At 47.4% G+C, this 19,142-nt stretch overlaps 1 protein-coding gene across 1 annotated transcript in view; it reads left to right on the forward strand.

The window, feature by feature from the left end:
* The window catches only part of LOC139275682 (apolipoprotein A-IV-like), a 39,325-nt gene extending 21,358 nt beyond the window's left edge, over positions 1-17,967 (forward strand). Inside the window, exons 4-5 of the mRNA XM_070892848.1 lie at positions 197-276; positions 17,629-17,967. Of these exons, the coding sequence (XP_070748949.1) occupies positions 197-276; positions 17,629-17,967 (419 nt within the window). The remainder of the gene's footprint in view (positions 1-196; positions 277-17,628) is intronic.
* Positions 17,968-19,142: the final 1,175 nt, after the last annotated feature.

A 19,142-nucleotide genomic window follows, 5' to 3' on the forward strand; every position in this document is an offset into this window, starting at 1 on the left:
TCAATGCAAAAGCCAAGGCTGAAGCATTTCCAACCATCTCGGCCTCCTCCTGAGGTCCCCACCATCACAGAAGCCAGTCTTCAGTCAATTCGATTCACTCCACGTGATACCAAGAAACGGCTGAGCGCACTGGATACAGCAAAGGCTCTGGACCCCGACAACATCCCGGCTGTTGTGCTGAAGACTTGTGCTCCAGAACCAGCCGCGCCTCTAGCCAAGCTGTTCCTGTACAGCGATAACACTGGCACCTATCCGACAATGTGGAAAACTGCCCAGGTATGTCTTGTCCACAAAAAGCAGGACAAATCCAATCCGGCCAATTACCGCCCATCAGTCTACTGTCAATCATCAGCAAAGTGATGGAAGGTGGTGTCGACAGCGCTATCAAGCGGCACTTACTCCCAATAACCTGCTCACTGATGCCCAGTTTGGGTTCCGCCAGGTCCACTCGGCTCTCGACCTCATTACAACCTTGATCCAAACGTGGACAATTGAGCTAAATTGCAGAGGTGAGGTGAAAGTGACTGCCCTTGACATAGAAACGTAGGAACAGGAGGAGGCCATTAAGCCGCTCGAGTTTGCTTTGTCATTCAATGAGATAATGGCTGACCTGTGACCTAACTCCATATACCCGCCTTTGGCCCAAATCCCTTGATAGCTTTAGTTAACAAAAAGCCATCAATCTCCGATTTAAAATTAACAATTGACCCAGCGTCAATTGCCATTTGCAGAAGAGAGTTCCAAACTTCCACCACCCTTTGTGTGGAGAAGTGTTTCCTAATTTCTCTCCTGAAAGGTCTGGCTCTAATTTTTAGACTATGCCCCCTAGTCCTGGAATCCCCAATCAAGGAAATCGTTTCTCTCTATCTCCCCTGTCTGGTCCCCTTAATATCTAGAAAACTTTGATCAAATATAACCCTAGTTTACGTAATCTCTCCTTGTAACTTAACCCTTGGAGTCCGGGTATCATTCTGGTAAACCTACGCTGCACTCCCTCCAAGACCAATATATTCTGCCTAAGCTGTGGGGCCCAGAACAGCTCACAGTGCTCCAGGTGTGGGCTAACCAGAGCTTTGTACAGCTGCAGCATAACTTCTACCCCCTTGTATTTTAGTCCTCTAGATATAAAGGCCAGCATTCCATTAGACTTTTTGATTCTTAACATTTTCAGTTGCTTAATCAATGATCTTCCCTCCATCATAGGGTGAGACGTGGGGATATTTGCTGATTATTTAGTTCCATCCGCAACTCCTAAGAAAATGAAGCAGTCCGTGGACACATGCAGACCTGGACAACATTCAGGCTTGGTGCATTCTATCGGGGGAGAACTATGGAGGAGCAAATTACAGAGAGGTGCAAGAACTATAGCATAGTGATAATGGGGACTTCAACTATCCGAATATAGACTGGGATAGTAATAGGGCAAAGGGCAGGGAGGGGGAAGAATTTCTGAAGTGAACTTTCAGAACTTACTTGATCAGTATGTTTCTGGCCTGATGAGGGGGGAGGCATTTGCTGGATCTGGTTCTGGGGAATGGGGTCAGGTGGAGCAAGTGTCAGTAGAAAAAGAACAAGGAGCATTCTAGAGTAAAAATGGTTAATGGAGGAAGGCCAATTTCAGTGGGATGAGAACGGGTCTGGCCCGAATAAACTGGAATCAAAGATTGGCAGGCAAAACTGTATCGGAACAATGGGCTGCCTTTAAAGAGGAAATAGTTCAGGTACAGTCGAGGTACATTCCCACGAGGGGGAAAGGTAGGGCAACTGAAGTCAGAGCTCCCTGGATGATGAAACAGAAAGAGAGTACGATGAAGCAGAAAAAGAATTCATATGACGGATGTCAGGTTGCTAATACATCTGAGAATCAGATATAGAAAGGACAGAGGGGAAATGAAAAAGAAAATCAGAGGGGCAAAGAGAGGGTATGAGAATAGAATGGCAGCCACCATAATCCAAAAGTCTTCTCCAGGCATATAAATAGTAAAAGGGTAATAAGGGAGGGGTGGGGCTGATTAAGGACCAAGAAGGAGACCTACACACGGAGGCAGAGGGTACAGCTGAGGTACTAAATGAGAACTTTGCATCTGTCTTCACCAAGGAAGAGGACGCTGCCACAGACATAGCGAGGGAGGAGATAGTGGAGACACTGGATAAGATAAATATTGATAAAAGAAGAGGTATTAGAAAGGCTGGCTGAACTTGGAGTAGATAAATCACCAGGAGCGGATGGGATAAATGGTTCATTCTCTGGTTGGCAATCAGTAATGAGTGGGGTGCCGCAGGGATCAGTGCTGGGACCCCAACTATTTACAATCTATATTAATAACTTGGAAGAAGGGACTGAGTGTAACGTAGCCAAGTTTGCTGACGATACAAAGATGGGAGATAAACAATGTGTGAGGAGGACACACAAGATCTGCAAAAGGACATACACAGGCTAAGTGAGTGGGCAAAAATTTGGCAGATGGAGTACAATGTTGGAAAGTGTGAGGTCATGCACTTTAGCAGAAAAAAATCAAAGAGCAAGTTATTATTTAAATGGAGAAAGATTGCAAAGTGCTGCAGTACAGCGGGACCTGGGGGTACTTGTGCATGAAACACAAAAGGATAGTATGCAGGTACAGCAAGTGATCAGGAAGGCCAATGGTATCTTGGTCTTTATTGCAAAGGGGATGGAGTATAAGAGCAGGGAAGTCTTGCTACAGTTATACAGGGTATTGGTGTGGCCACACCTGGAGTACTGCGTGCAGTTTTGGTTTCCATATTTACGAAAGGATATACTTGCTTTGGAGGCAGTTCAGAGAAGGTTCACTCGGTTGATTCCGGGGATGAGGGGGTTGATTTATGAGGAAAGTTTGAGTAGGTTGGGCCTCTACTCATTGGAGTTCAGAAGAATGAGAGGTGATCTTATCGAAACGTATAAGATTATGAGGGGGCTTGACAAGGTGGATGCAGAGAGGATGTTTCCACTGATAGAGGAGACTAGAACTAGAGGGCATAATCTTAGACTAAGGGGCCGCCCATTTAAAACAGAGATGAGGAGAAATTTCTTCTCTCAGAGGGTTGTAAATCTGTGGAATTCGCTGCCTCAGAGAGCTGTGGAAGCTGGGACATTGAATACATTTTAGACAGAAATAGACAGTTTCTTAAACGATAAGTGGATAAGGGGCTATGGGGAGCGGGCAGGGAAGTGGAGCTGAGTCCATGATCAGATCAGCCATGATCTTATTGAATGGCGGAGCAGGCTCGAGGGGCTGTATGGCCTACTCCTGCTCCTGTTTTTTATGTTCTTATGTTCTTATGAGGGAAGTGAGGGTGGAAATCGCGGAGGTACTGGCCATAATATTCTAATCCTCCATAGATACAGGGGTAGTGTCAGAGGACTGCAGAATTGCAACTGTTACAACATTGTTCAAAAAAGTGTGTAAAGATAAACCCAGCAACTACAGGCCAGTCAGTTTAACCGCGGTAGTAGGTGTTAGATCTCTTAATTTCCAATGAAATACGAACTCCGATTGTAGTTTTAATGTAACTTTATTCTGGCAGCAGCAACAAGCTTCTGGCTTTAAGCCAGGCCTTTGTCCTTCTCAGACTACATGGCCAAAATGGATGTACTTATACCTGGTTCAATTTACAGAAAAGAACTCGCCTCCTTTGACCTGATTGGCTCAATTGATATATTCTTAACCCCGAATTGGCTCACTGTCAAAGTTCCTGAAATGTCAAGTTGATTGATCAGTCACACGTACACTTAGAGTCTGTGTTTTCTCAACCTGTCTAAATGCAGCCTGTTTGAATTCTCTATCAATCCCCCTTTTGATTCTTTCACAAACTAAGTCATAAAACATCAGGTATCACTGGTTAAACATTCTACAAAATAATTTCATACATGTTAATAGAGTTTCCTTCTAACATTTGTTGATGTGTTTCGCCACATGTCCGGACTAGTAGCTTCCACACAAATTTACACCAACCCGAGTTCCATCGTGGCCACAATGGAAGTCTGGTTTTAGTAGGTTAATTAACCTTATTCCAATTTAATCCAAATCAATATCTTAATTCAACCAGTAAACAACCTTCCCTTAAGCATAACATACCCCTGTGCCACGTACAGACGGTCTGCTGGGACCTGCAAGGTGTCTCACCTGTGGGACAGCAGCTACAGCCACCTGGTCGCAACAACATTTAATCAACATAAACAAACAATATAAAAGTAAAACAATTACAACAAATAGAATTAAACCTTCCACCGATGAAGTTCCTATTGAACCTAGCCATTCAGTGGCTCCGCTCCACAGAGTGAATAATGGGGGTTGCTTAAGTTTTTCTACCTCCTTTTGGATATGCTCCGCTAAGTGGGTCATTTCTTCGGAGCTATCTGGGATATATGTGCAACACTCAGTTCCGAGTAGGGCGCAAGTACCTACCTTTTCAGCCAGGATGTAATCAAGGGCCAGTCTATTCTGTAGGGCTACTGTGCGGATTGCTACCATTTCTGCATTGATTTTAACTAGGGCCTCTGAGGTATCATTGGCTACCCATTCCACAACGGATGCCATGTTAATGGATTCCCTTGCCAGTTTGGCGGTCCCATACCTGGGGATCAGGATGGCAAAGAACCTCTCTGTTTCTGTGATAGCTCTCTTAGGACGGTGTAAATGTTCCGACAGTGACTTTATATGATACATATAAGGCACAATGTAGGCTAAATAGCAGGATCCCATCCAATTCTGGGGCAGCCAAGGGTAGGCCTTGTGGCCACACACCCAATAGGTGCCATTATAGGCAATGAATGTTAGCTGTTTCTTTGTCAGCAACACTCCGGGGCCTGTCCAGGCTTTTCCATCTGTTTTATTCAGAATCCCTGTTACGTTAAAAATTCCCACATCGGCCCAGTTTGGACGGTTCCGTGGCTTGATTATATTATAATTCCGGGAGCAGTTACTATACCCCATATTTTGGCCTCCTTTGATGTTTCTAATCAGACAGACCGATTCCCCCGGTCTTCATATTCCCGTTGTGTTAGTGATAACAAAAAATGGGGGCCGTTTGGAATTATTGTAGCACGGTTGATATCCCCCTTCAAAGGTAGTCAGATTGTAACCTGCTGACTTCCATTTACTGCCCAGTTTTCCGTATCCTGAAACGCATTGCCTGTTTTATTTTGATTAATTATCCACTCAGCCATTTCTGAGATATTCAAGGGAACTGGCCTCAAGGGAATCCCTCCCTTTGAGTGAATAGGAATATGCGCACACACCCAACAACTAGAAATGTTACCTTGTTTGGCATAAATGTATGACATATATAAAAAGGTATTTACATGTAATTCCCTTGCTACCCTACTATTTCCCTTTGGTGCAGAGGGTCGGCTAGTAAGAAGTAGGCCTATGCCTAGAATAACTACAATCAATACTACAGTAAATTTATATATTTTCGCAAAAAGTAATTGTCCTTATTAGATTTCAGCTTCAGTTACGGGTGCTCGTTTAACGTGTGAAGCGTGGATCCAAGCTTTCTTTCCTTGGACTTTAACAGCTGCCTGGGTGGTCAATAACACTTGATAAGGTCCCTCCCACTTGGCACCCAAAGGTTCTTTATGCAACTTTTTCACATACACCCAGACTCCCGGGATGATGTCGTGTCCTCCTTCGGGTGGATTACCCCAAACTGCCGATACCTGTCGGGAACCAGAACTAATAGCATTGGTTAAGTTCTGACAGTATGATAACAAAGTGTCACTCATTAAGTGAACATCAGCTTTCCGTAAATCAATAGTTCCTGGCAGCGACATGGGTCTTCCTGTTATAATTTCAAATGGGCTTAGTCCTGTAGTTCTGTTCAGGGTTGCCCTAATGCTACATAGCACTATTGGTAGTGCCTGGGGCCATGGTGTTCCTTCTTGGTGATATTTGGCAAGCTGTTGTTTCAGAGTTCGATTCATTCGTTCTACTTGTCCTGATGATTGTGGATGATAAGGACAGTGTAAATCCCACGTAATGTTCAGTAACCTACGGACTTCTTGGCAGACAGCACCTGTGAAGTGTGTTCCCTGATCTGAGTCAATGCTACTCGGGACTCCCCATCGGGGAATGTAATCCTTACACAAGACCTTTGCAGTGTGATTGGCTGTGGCTCTTTTAGTTGGGACAGCTTCTACCCATCTAGAGAATCTGTCGACCATGACAAGAATGTTAGTGTATCCTTGGCATGAAGGAAGAGATATATAATCAACCTGCAGATGCTGGAATGGTCCGACTGGGGCAGGGGGCCTCAGTTGGGGCATTACCGTGATGGGTCCAGAATTATTTTTCTGGCAGATCACACAGCGGTCTGTTACCAGCTGGGCATGTTTTTTAAATCCCCGACCCCACCAGCTTTTCTGGAACCGTGCCGTCATCTGTTGTGAGGCCAAGTGTCCCCACGAGTGGATCTGTTGGGCTAAAAAAGGCATAAGCGCTTGTGGCGCGACTGGCTTGTCGGTAACTCTTTGTCTCCAGACACCATCTTCGCATAGCTTAATTACTGCCTCAATCCATGTCCATTTTTCCTCTCGGGAGCACTCGCCTTGCATTGTTTGAAGGTCTCGTGTCAGAGTCCTGAGTGCTTTCAATCTGCACATCTGTGTTGGTTCTTCTGGAGGAACGCCCTGTGAGGCGGCATCTTTAGCTGCCTGGTCGGCTAGGGCATTTCCCTGTGCTTCTGTGATAATTTCCTTGGTATGGGCCTTACACTTCAGGATGGACACTTCCTGAGGTAATTGTATGGCCTCCAGTAAGTCTCGGACTTCTTTTCCATTTCGGATAGGTGTACCAGCAGCAGTGAGGAATCCCCTTTTCCGCCATAACATACCAAAGTCGTGAGCGACTCCAAAAGCATAACGCGAATCTGTGTAGACATTAGCTGTCTGTCCTTCTGCTATTCGACATGCTTCTGACAGGGCCCGTAACTCGGCCTGTTGTGCTGACGTTCCTGAGGGTAAACAGCCTTTTGCCACTACCTCATATAAGGTTGTAACTGCCCATCCTGCTTTTCTGGTACCATTGTCAACAAAGGAGGAACCATCTGTAAACAGGATGAGGTCTGGGTTGTGCAGAGGCTCCTCTGCTGCTAAGACTGCTTCTTCTGTTTCTTTTAAAATCTCCACGCAGTCATGCTCTTCACGTTCTCCCCCCTCTTGCTCCCTCGATTCTGACATCGGGAGCATAGTTGTGGGATTAACCGGGCTGGCCCGGACAATATGGAGATTAGGAGCTTCCAAAACTGCTGTCCAGTGGGTCCATCGAGCTGCCGTCACCTGAGACATTCTATTCATAGACGGCAAAGCGTGTACGGTGTGGGGACACTTGACAATCAGCTTTTGGTCGAGGACTAGACCCGCAGTGATCATTACCGCTCGACATGTAGCTTCCATGGCCCTTAGGCAACTTCCCCATCCGAGGGCTACCGCATCCAGTTTTGCCGAATAATAGCCAATAGGTCTTTGCCGATCCCCATGTTCTTGTGTGAGTATAGCTGTCATATATCCTTCTTTCTCATGAACAAACAGGGTAAATGGCTTACCACTGTCGGGGATTCCCAGAGCCGGTGCCGAACACAAAGCCTTTTTCAAACTCAGGAAGGCCTCTTGCTGTTCCTTAGTGAGGGTGATGGCTTCTTTAGAGGCACGTTTCCCCTTTAAAATATCATTCAGTGGCTGAGCAAGCTGTGTGAAGGAGTCAATCCAATTTCTGTTAAAGTTACACAATCCCAAAAAATACCTTAGTTCCTGACTAGTGGTGGGTTTTTTAACAGCCCGAATGGCTGCAGTTCTATCCTGGGTAAGTTCTCTCTTTCCTTGTGAAATCTTTTGTCCCAGGTATACAACCTCTTCTTGGGATATTTGTGCTTTGTCGATGCTGGCTTTATGTCCTTTCAGCCAAAGGTGATCCAGCAAAGCTCGTAAATCTTGTTCATGCTGGTCTTCCGTGTTTGAAGCGAGCAAGATATCGTCTACATATTGGATGACTGTGGATGACAGGGGAGATAATTCTCGCAAATGGCTTTGTAAAGCCATGTGGAATACCGTAGGGCTGTTGTGGAAACCCTGCGGTAACCGGGTCCAAGTATACTGTTGTCCTTGGACCGTGAAAGCAAACCACTGTCGAACCTCCGGTGCCAGAGGCACCGACCAAAATCCGTTGGCCATATCTATAAACCGAGAAATATTTATGTTCCGGTTTGAGGGCATTAAAAATGGTGGAGGGATCTGCGACCAAAGGAGCTGTTTGATCAATACACTGGTTAGCTTTCCTATAATCGACAGTCAAACGCCAAGTCTCATTAGATTTCTGTACCGGCCACACGGGGCTATTGGAGGAGTTACGCGTTTTAATAAGCACCCCTTGTTTCTCCAATTGCTGAATAACCAGTAAGATTCCCGCGATGGCAGTTGGACTGATGGGATACTGTTTAGTACATGGAGGCTTGGTCCCGGTAAATGACACAGGCTCCATCTGGAGTAGGCCACAATCGTTCTTATCTTTAGCCCATATCGGGCGTTCCTTCAATTCTTCTTTCTTCAAAGTTCTAATTGACCATGTCACCGACCATTCTCGAAATGCAACGATGAATCTATTTGGATTAGAACGTCCATTCCCAAAAGGGGTTGATCTACTGGGCCTATCCAGACCGGCGTGGTTAGTTCATGTGGACCCAGCCCTATAAGTACCGGTGTTGTCCTTTTAATTTCATATTTATGGCTTCCAACTCCATAGGCTGTACGTGCCCTACCATCCAACGGCAAAAAGTCTCCATATTGTAGGGGTAAGCATGTTAATTCCACCCCTGTGTCTAAAAGACAGTCCACATCCTTATCACCCACCCTCACAGTTATATATAGCCCATCTCCCCTTTGTTGTATTAGTGCGAGGAGGGGGGCCAGGGTGGGCTCTAATCGTTTTTTGCTATCCCAAGTAACTCCTTCTGTTGTTGTATTGTCAGTCGCTTAAATGCTTCTATGAGGTCGTTATCTTGTGACAAGCCTGGTTTGTTGGCTGAATTGTATCCCTGGCTGCGTCCTCTTCTCCAGCCACGACCTTGCTGTTTTGCCCTGCATGTCTTGGCCCAGTGACCTTCTTTCCCACAATAATGACATTTTCCGGGTAATTTTCCTAATGACTGTTTATCGGAATCCTGGGATTTCCATCCCATAGCCTGTACAGCTCGGACTTTAGCTCCCATATCCCAGTCTAATTGGTTACATCGATCCACCAATGCTGCAAAGGTAGTTCCTCTACCTTCCCAGTCCGGTAACACTACCTTAAGCATTTTGGACAGTTCTGGCTTTAGACCTGCCACGAAAGCTGCTTTCAGGGGTCCAAACACTTGTTCATCCATTTCCTCATCCGTATTATTCATACCCGAATGTTCTAGCCACGTGCATCTAAACCGCTCATCATACTCCAGGACCTCCTCTGTTCCTTTCTGTTGGCAGGCTGCAATTTTTCCCCAGTCTGTCTTAGCTGGACTGAAGGCTTGCAGCCAGTGTTTAATCGCCTCCCATCCTGCATCTAATTCTTGCTCATCCTGCCCCAAAGCTTCTTCTACCTTGTCGTGCAATTTTCTTCCCTGTGTTTTTGGCACCATTATGGTCAAAATTTGCACTCCGTCTCAGGGATGAAGTTGATATATATTTCTTAAGCGGTCCAATTGGTCCCACGTTTTTACTCCCCCTTTCTTTGGATTGGGCATTTCCTTGGACCATTTATCAATTTTCTCTGGGTCTGCCGGAGCATGAACTAAGTATTCTGCATACACCCTTCTCTTTGTTTTTTTGGTTCCGCCTTCATCCGCAGTCTCTTCTGATTTGACTACAACTCGTCTTTTTTTAAACGGAGCAAAGTGCACCCCTAATTCTTCATCATCCTCCGACACTGTATCGTCGGAGGATTCAGAAACCGTATCTATTCCTCGGTCGTGTCTTCGGGTTTGTGCTTTTAATTTATCCAAACATGGGTACCCTGGGAATTGATCAATACATTTTCCTTTTCCTATTACTGTCTCTTGACCTCATGATTTTTTCCATTCTTTAATTTCACCTTTAAGATCTTTAACTTCCGCTTCCAGCTTTTCAAGTTCAAGCTTTTTCTGTCGCAGCTGTGCACAAACTGCTTGCAATTGATCCTTTGTACTGGTCAGTTCTCGATCATGTTGGGAACGCATTATAATTTCATTCCGGTTTCGGATCTGGCCCATAACTGCTAGGGACCATCTAGTTCGCTCTTTATTTTTCATACTGGTCGTTTTTCCCCAGACCCTTTTAATCTCGTCCAAGGACCATTGCCCTTTGGAGGTTCCGTACTTTTGTTCGATCTTAATACAGGTTTTAGATAAGTTGAATTGTTGCTCTCTGTATTCTTTCAACTGTTCGAGAATTAAATCTAGCGAAACTTCAAGTGGTGCCTGCCCACCTTTAACAGTTGTAGACAATTCTTTGCTCTTATCTCCTGCTGCCATAATACTGATTTCTTTACTGGGGTCTCGAGTCGTAGGCTTTTAGCCGATCAATAGGTCGGTGATTAATTAACTAACACACCGCCGAAGTTTAGACGTCTATGGGACCTCGAGCCAACTACCAACCGGAGGGTTCGCAAACCGGAGACTTTCGGAATCGCGTAGAAGGAGAGGCGAATTTAGACTTTTGACCGAGGACTTTTATAAAGAGGAGTCCTTACCTCAATATGTAGGTCCGATGTCCAAAATTCAGTTTCTTCCCTCAGCGATCCTGTTTGTGTGGCCAAAATTGTTAGATCTCTTAATTTCCAATGAAATACGAACTCCGGTTGTAGTTTTAATGTAACTTCATTCTGGCAGCAGCAACAAGCTTCTGGCTTTAAGCCAGGCCTTTGTCCTTCTGAGACCACATGGCCAAAATGGCTGTACTTATACCTGGTTCAATTTACAGAAAAGAACTCGCCTTCTTTGACCTTATTAGCTCAATTGATATATTCTTAACCCCGAATTGGCTCACTGTCAAAGGTCCTGAAATGTCAAGTTGATTGATGACTTAATGCAATGAAATCAGTCACACGTAGACATGGGAGTCTGTGTTTTCTCAACCTGTCTAAATGCAGCCTGTTTGAATTCTCTATCAGTGGGGAAGCTTTTAGAAACAGTAATCAGGGACAAAATTAACAGTCACTTGGATAGGAGTGGATTAATTAAGGAAAGCCTGCATGGATTTGTTGAAGGCAAATCATGTTTAACTAACTAGATCGAGCCTTTTGATGAGGTAACAGAGAAGGTTGATGAGGGTAATGTGGTTGACGTGGTGTACATGGATTTCCAAAGGCGATTGTCACATAATAGGCTTGCCAGCAAAGTTAAAATCCATGAATAAATGGGACAGGGGCAGCATGGATACGGAACTGGCTTCGTGGCAGGAAACAGAGAGTAGCGGTGAACATAATAAAAACAGAAAATGCTGGAAATCTCAGCGGGTCAGGTAGCATCTGTAGAGAGAAAAACTGAGTTAAAGTTTCAGGTTGATGACCCTTCGTCAGAACTGGCGAATGTTTGGAAGGTACAGATTCTTAAGGAGCACTGAAAGCGGAGGGGGGTGGGGATAAAGAACAAAAGGGAAGGTCTGTGATAGGGTGGGAAGAATAAAAACATAGAAACATAGAAAATAGGTGCAGCAATAGGCCATTCGGCCCTTCGAGCCTGCACCGCCATTCAATGAATTCATGGCTGAACATGCAACTTCAGTATCCCATTCCTGCTTTCTCGCCATACCCCTAGATCCCCCTAGTAGTAAGGACTCCATCTAACTCCTTTTTGAATATATTTAGTGAATTGGCCTCAACAACTTTCTGTGGTAGAGAATTCCACAGGTTCACCACTCTCTGGGTGAAGAAGTTTCTCCTCATCTCGGTCCTAAATGGCTTATCCCTTATCTTTAGACTGTGACCCCTGGTTCTGGACTTCCCCAACATTGGGAACATTCTTCCTGCATCTAACCTGTCTGAACCCGTCAGAATTTAAAACGTTTCTATGAGATCCCCTCTCATTCTTCTGAACTCCAGTGAATACAAGCCCAGTTGATCCAGTCTTTCTTGATAGGTCAGTCCCGCCATCCCGGGAATCAGTCTGGTGAACCTTCGCTGCACTTCCTCAATAGCAAGAATGTCCTTCCTCAAGTTAGGAGACCAAAACTGTACACAATACTCCAGGTGTGGCCTCACCAAGGCCCTGTACAACTGTAGCAACACCTCCCTGCCCCTGTACTCAAATCCCCTCGCTATGAAGGCCAACATGCCATTTGCTTTCTTAACCGCCTGCTGTACCTGCATGCCAACCTTCAATGACTGATGTACCATGACACCCAGGTCTCGTTGCACCTCCCCTTTTCCTAATCTGTCACCATTCAGATAATAGTCTGTCTCTCTGTTTTTACCACCAAAGTGGATAATCTCACATTTATCCACATTATACTTCATCTGCCATGCATTTGCCCACTCACCTAACCTATCCAAGTCACTCTGCAGCCTCATAGCATCCTCCTCGTAGCTCACACTGCCACCCAACTTAGTGTTATCCGCAAATTTGGAGATACCACATTTAATCCCCTCGTCTAAATCATTAATGTACAATGTAAACAGCTGGGGCCCCAGCACAGAACCTTGCGGTACCCCACTAGTCACTGCCTGCCATTCTGAAAAGTACCCATTTACTCCTACTCTTTGCTTCCTTTCTGACAACCAGTTCTCCATCCACGTCAGCACACTACCCCCAATCCCATGTGCTTTAACTTTGCAGATTAATCTCTCGTGTGGGACCTTGTCGAAAGCCTTCTGAAAGTCCAAATATACCACATCAACTGGTTCTCCCTTGTCCACTCTACTGGAAACATCCTCAAAAAATTCCAGAAGATTTGTCAAGCATGATTTCCCTTTCACAAATCCATGCTGACTTGGACCTATCATGTCACCTCTTTCCAAATGCGCTGTTATGACATCCTTAATAATTGATTCCATCATTTTACCCACTACCGATGTCAGGCTGACAGGTCTATAATTCCTTGTTTTCTCTCTCCCTCCTTTTTTTAAAAGTGGGGTTATATTGGCTACCCTCCACTCCATAGGAACTGATCCAGAGTCTATGGAATGTTGGAAAATGACTGTCAATGCATCCGCTATTTCCAAGGCCACCTCCTTAAGTACTCTGGGATGCAGTCCATCAGGCCCTGGGGATTTATCGGCCTTCAATCTCATCAATTTCCTCAACACAATTTTCTGACTAATAAGGATTTCCCTCAGTTCCTCCTTCTTACTAGACCCTCTGACCCCTTTTATATCCGGAAGGTTGTTTGTGTCCTCCTTAGTGAATACCGAACCAAAGTACTTGTTCAATTGGTCTGCCATTTCTTTGTTCCCCGTTATGACTTTCCCTGATTCTGACTGCAGGGGACCTACGTTTGTCTTTACTAACCTTTTTCTCTTTACATAGCTATAGAAACTTTTGCAGTCCGTCTTAATGTCCCCTGCAAGCTTCCTCTCGTACTCTATTTTCCCTGCCCTAATCAAACCCTTTGTCCTCCTCTGCTGAGTTCTAAATTTCTCCCAGTCCCCGGGTTCACTGCTATTTCTGGCCAATTTGTATGCCACTTCCTTGGCTTTAATACTATCCCTGATTTCCCTAGATAGCCACGGTTGAGCCACCTTCCCTTTTTTATTTTTACGCCAGACATGGATGTACAATTGTTGTAGTTCATCCATGTGGTCTCTAAATGTCTGCCATTGCCCATCCACAGTCAACCCTTTAAGTATCATTCGCCAATCTATCCTAGCCAATTCACGCCTCATACCTTCAAAGTTACCCTTCTTTAAGTTCTGGACCATGGTCTCTGAATTAACTGTTTCATTCTCCATCCTAATGTAGAATTCCACCATTTTATGGTTACTCTTCCCCAAGGGGCCTCGCACAACGAGATTGCTAATTAATCCTCTCTCATTACACAACACCCAGTCTAAGATGGCCTCCCCCCTAGTTGGTTCCTCGACACATTGGTCTAGAAAACCATCCCTTATACACTCCAGGAAATCCTCCTCCACTGTATTGCTTCCAGTTTGGTTAGCCCAATTTATATGCATATTAAAGTCACCCATTATAACTGCTGCACCTTTATTGCATGCACTCCTAATTTCCTGTTTGATGCCCTCCCCAACATCACTACTACTGTTTGGAGGTCTGTACACAACTCCCACTAACGTTTTTTGCCCTTTGGTGTTCTGCAGCTCCATATAGATTCCACATCATCCAAGCTAATGTCTTTCCTAACTATTGCATGAATTTCCTCTTTAACCAGCAATGCTACCCCACCTCCTTTTCCTTTTATTCTATCCTTCCTGAATGTTGAATACCCCTGGATGTTGAGTTCCCAGCCCTGATCATCCTGGAGCCACGTCTCTGTAATCCCAATCACATCATATCTGTTAACATCTATTTGCACAGTTAATTTATTCATGGTCGGCCTCCGTGCATAAGAACATAAGAACATAAGAATTAGGAACAGGAGTAGGCCATCTAGCCCCTCGAGCCTGCTCCGCCATTCAACAAGATCATGGCTGATCTGGCCGTGGACTCAGCTCCACTTACCCGCCCGCTCCCCGTAACCCTTAATTCCCTTATTGGTTAAAAACCAATTGGTTAAAAACCAACTAGGGGGGAGGCAGTAACCATTCTATGATTCTGTAAATCCAGGACAAAGTAGCCACTTGATCGACACCCCATCCACCACCTTCAACATTCACTCCCTCCACCACCGGCGCCCCCTGGCTGCAGTGTGCACCATCTACAAGATGCACTGCAGCAACTCGCCAAGGCTTCTTCGGCAGCACCTCCCAAACCCGCGACCTCTACCACCTAGAAGGACAAGGGCAGCAGGTGCATGGGAACACCACCACCTCCACGTTCCCCTCCCAGTCACACACCATCCTGACTTGGAAATATATCGGCCGTTCCTTCATCGTCGCTGGGTCACAATCCTGGAACTCCCTCCCTAACAGCACTGTGGGAGCACCTTCACCACACGGACTGCAGCGGTTCAAGAAGGCGGCTCACCACCACCTTCTCAAGGGGCAATTAGGGATGGGCAATAAATGCTGGCTTTACCAGCAACGCCCACATCCTGTGAATGAATTTTTAAAAATACATTGAACAGACAATATCTTCTCATTAACAGGGTCAAAAACATAAAGAAGTGAATCAGTAACAATCCTTCAAATAGACAGAAGAATAGCTGATTAGAGTTTTGGGAGTTAAATATCAGTGAAACCCAGCTCTTCATTTTGTTCCAGAGATTGAACGGAGCTTGAAACATTGATCATGTTTCTCAAGACAACAGTTGTGGTTTTAATCGTCCTCACAGTTCCAGGTTGGTGTGATTCACATTCCTCTCATTATTTAATGTGATGCGTGCTCTAAGGGCAGTTTTTAGTCCTTGTGTCGGAACCACGAGAATCCAGATCAAAAACATCCCCCTGTCTCCACCCTGCCCCATCTCCCTGTACCCCCGGGTCAGCTGTGACTTTACAATTGATCTCAATGAGTTCCAGAGGTGAGGTGACAGTGACTGTTCTTCACATCAAGGCCACATTTGAGATTGTGGCATCAAGGAGCCTGACTAAAAATGAGAATCGGGCAGAAAACTCTCCACTGGCTGGAGTCATACCCAGCACAAAGGCAGATGGTTGTTGGAGGCAGTCGGGGTGTAATGGGCAATAACAGACTGCGCAAGGTGATTTCTACACTTCAGTGTTGTTACACTCTGCCCCTCCCAATCCCCCATCTGGGAGCGTACACGTTGCTCCTCAGTCATGACTTAGCAGTAGCCATGGCCCGCAATTGCCTGGGACCCTGAACATTGGGGAAGTCCCAATGGGAACTCAGCAGAAGTCAACAGAACCCGTTCTAAAACAAGAATCTCAAACCATCACAAGCCGCTCATCGGTGAAATAAACAGTAGATTGATTGTATGTTCTTGTGTTCCCGCCCTGATCCTATCGTCTCCCTACTCCCTACAGGCCTCGGGACTGACAGCAATAGAGGTCAGGGCTCAGACACCTTCTGGAGTGACATCAGCCAATTGACCAAGGAGGCCACGGACAGTGCAGATCAGATCCAGAACTCGGAAATCGGGCAACGACTCAAGTGAGTAGCGGGTGTGAGATAGGCCTGTTGGTCCTGCTCAGGCTCCTGGGCACAGCATGAAATGGTGGCTCAGGGAAATATTGAATGAAGAAAGGTCATTGAAAGGTTAATTCCCAAAGCTATTATGCGGGGATTCACACAAATCGATCGGACATTGCAGCGTGCTTCAACTGAATCGGGGGAGGGGTATTGAGTGCTAGGTGAGTAGCTACAGGGAGTACCATCACCTCGGAGGGCAGTGGGCGGGCAGTGGGCAGGCAGTGGGCAGTGAGTGGGCAGGCAGTGGGCAGTGAGTGGGCAGTGGGTGGGCAGGCGGTGGGCAGTGAGTGGGCAGGCAGTGGGCAGTGAGTGGGCAGGCGGTGGGCAGTGAGTGGGCAGGCAGTGGGCATGTGGTGGGCAATGAGTGGGCAGTGAGTGGGCAGTGAGTGGGCAGTGAGTGGGCAGGCAGTGGGCATTGAGTGGGCAGTGAGTGGGCAGTGGGTGGGCAGTGAGTGGACAGGCGGTGGGCAGTGGGTGGGCAGGTGGTGGGCAGTGAGTGGGCAGTGAGTGGGCAGGCAGCAGGCAGTGAGTGGGCAGTGAGTGGGCAGGCAGCGGGCAGTGAGTGGGCAGTGAGTGGGCAGGCGGTGGGCAGTGAGTGGGCAGGTGGTGGGCAGTGAGTGTGCAGGTGGTGGGCAGTGGGTGGGCAGTGGGTGGGCAGGCAGTGGGCAGTGAGTGGGCAGGCGGTGGGCAGTGAGTGGGCAGGTGGTGGGCAGTGAGTGGGCAGGTGGTGGGCAGTGGGTGGGCAGTGAGTGGGCAGGCAGCGGGCAGTGAGTGGGCAGTGAGTGGGCAGTGAGTGGGCAGGCAGCGGGCAGTGAGTGGGCAGTGAGTGGGCAGTGGGTGGGCAGGCAGCGGGCAGTGAGTGGGCAGTGAGTGGGCAGGCAGCGGGCAGTGAGTGGGCAGTGAGTGGGCAGGCGGTGGGCAGTGAGTGGGCAGTGAGTGGGCAGTGAGTGGGCAGTGAGTGGGCAGGCAGTGGGCAGGCAGCGGGCAGTGGCCCATGACTCAGTCGCTGTCGACACATTCAACTTCAAGCAAAAGCATTAAATTATTATGACAAAGGAGGGAATCAGATGCCCAATAAATGTCCACAGCATCAGTGTGAGATGGACATCACTGGGTCGTGCCTGATGGACCCATTCCTGGAACTAGAGGCCAATACTACACGATTCCACTCTAATGGCAGAAACTTGCTCTAGAAACATAGAAATTAGGAGCAGGAGTCGGCCATTCGGCCCCTCGAGCCTGCACCGCCATTCAATAAAATCCTGGCTGATCTGTGCGATGTTTGGTTGACTGTCCTGATCGTTTCTCCATTCGCCAAAACGCTCTCAAACAACATGTGTTTTCCTATTCCGTCTATGTAATAAATCACCTTTTCTCTGTTTGCACTTCCTTATAAAGCATAACTTGCATCAACTGTCTGCGGCCACTGCCGAACATCCCGTGCAGAAACATCACCAGGAGATCAGTGAGGAGATGGAATTGCTGAGGGAGAAACTTTCTCCTGTTGCTGGGGTTGACCAGAGGGTCAGCAGGAACATTGAACTGTTTGATGAGGAGCTGCACCCTCCCGCTGAGGAACGCCGCCAGCAGCTGAACACCAGCATTGAGGGAGCTCGGCAGACACTGCCACCCGACACGGAGCAGCCAGTCAATGTGGACAACCCCAGGGCCCCGCAGGATGTTCTGGTTTTGGTGACAACCTCCAGCTGCAGATCTGTGACAAGGTGTTGTATCTGAACCCCAACATGTCGGAGGAGCAGCGACTCCAGGAGTTGTCAGTCAGACAAGCGGCTGGGGAAATAGACCACAGGACCAGGGAGTTAGAGGGAGAGTCAGCGGTGAAAGTGGACCTTCTCAATGAAATGCTCACATCCCTGAAAGAAAAGCTCACCGAGAAATTGGGCAGCGTGCGGGTAGGGAACCTGGATGCGGGCGCTACTCCTGGCGGAGTTCGCGGTGCGACGGCGGAGCGCAGGCGGGACAAGATGAGCGGCGCTGCAGACGCTCCGCACCAGGAATTTCAGACCACACTCACAAGTCTGAAGGAGTACACCCTGAACAAGATGGGCAATAAACGCTGGGCTCGCCACATCCCGTGAGGGAATAAAGACAATGAGGAACAGCAAGTTAGTGAGCGAGCTGTGCCCGGAGTGTGCAGCCCTCTAGCGCCAGACATTAAACAATCCACACACCCTTCAACACGGAGTCCGGCATCCAATATCGGCCCTTCACTGAAACACCTGTCAAGCCATCCCTTTCCCGCGTGGAGACATCAACCTTCGCTTCCAGGGACCGCCTATGACGGCTTTCAATGTATTTACTTGTTGTAGAAAGCAATGATTTTAACATCACTAATTAAAATTCTATAATGAACTGTAGATTATGGACAAGATCTCTTTAAATGATTTCAGAATTGATAATGTTTCTGTGTTTTTTCACTGTTTGGAAAGTGATCTTCAGTGACTATCAAGTGTCTTTCTTCCCCTCTCCCTGCATAGACTCAGGATCCCCATGTTGGAGCAGGATGGGGCCAGCTCTTGGGTTTGGTGGCACCCGTCCTTAGTCAATCTGCCTGTTACACTGAGCACACCCCGCCCCCCCGCCCCACCTCTCCCTCCCCCTCCCCTCTTGTCCCCTCCCCTCCCCTCTCCTCCTCTCCCCTCCCCACGCCCCTCCCCTCCCCTCCCATCCCCACCTCCCCTCTCCCTCCCCGCCCCTCCCGTCCCCACCTCCCCTCTCCCTCCCCTCCCCTCCCGTCCCCACCTCCCCTCTCCCTCTCCTCCTCTCCCCTCCCCACACCCCTCCCCTCCCCTCCCATCCCCACCTCCCCCTCTCCCTCCCCTCCCCTCCCATCCCCACCTCCCCTCTCCTCCCCGCCCCTCCCGTCCCCACCTCCCCTCTCCCTCCCCTCC

This window comes from Pristiophorus japonicus, chromosome 11 (genome assembly GCF_044704955.1).
Source record: "Pristiophorus japonicus isolate sPriJap1 chromosome 11, sPriJap1.hap1, whole genome shotgun sequence".
NCBI classification, from domain to species: Eukaryota; Metazoa; Chordata; class Chondrichthyes; family Pristiophoridae; genus Pristiophorus; species Pristiophorus japonicus.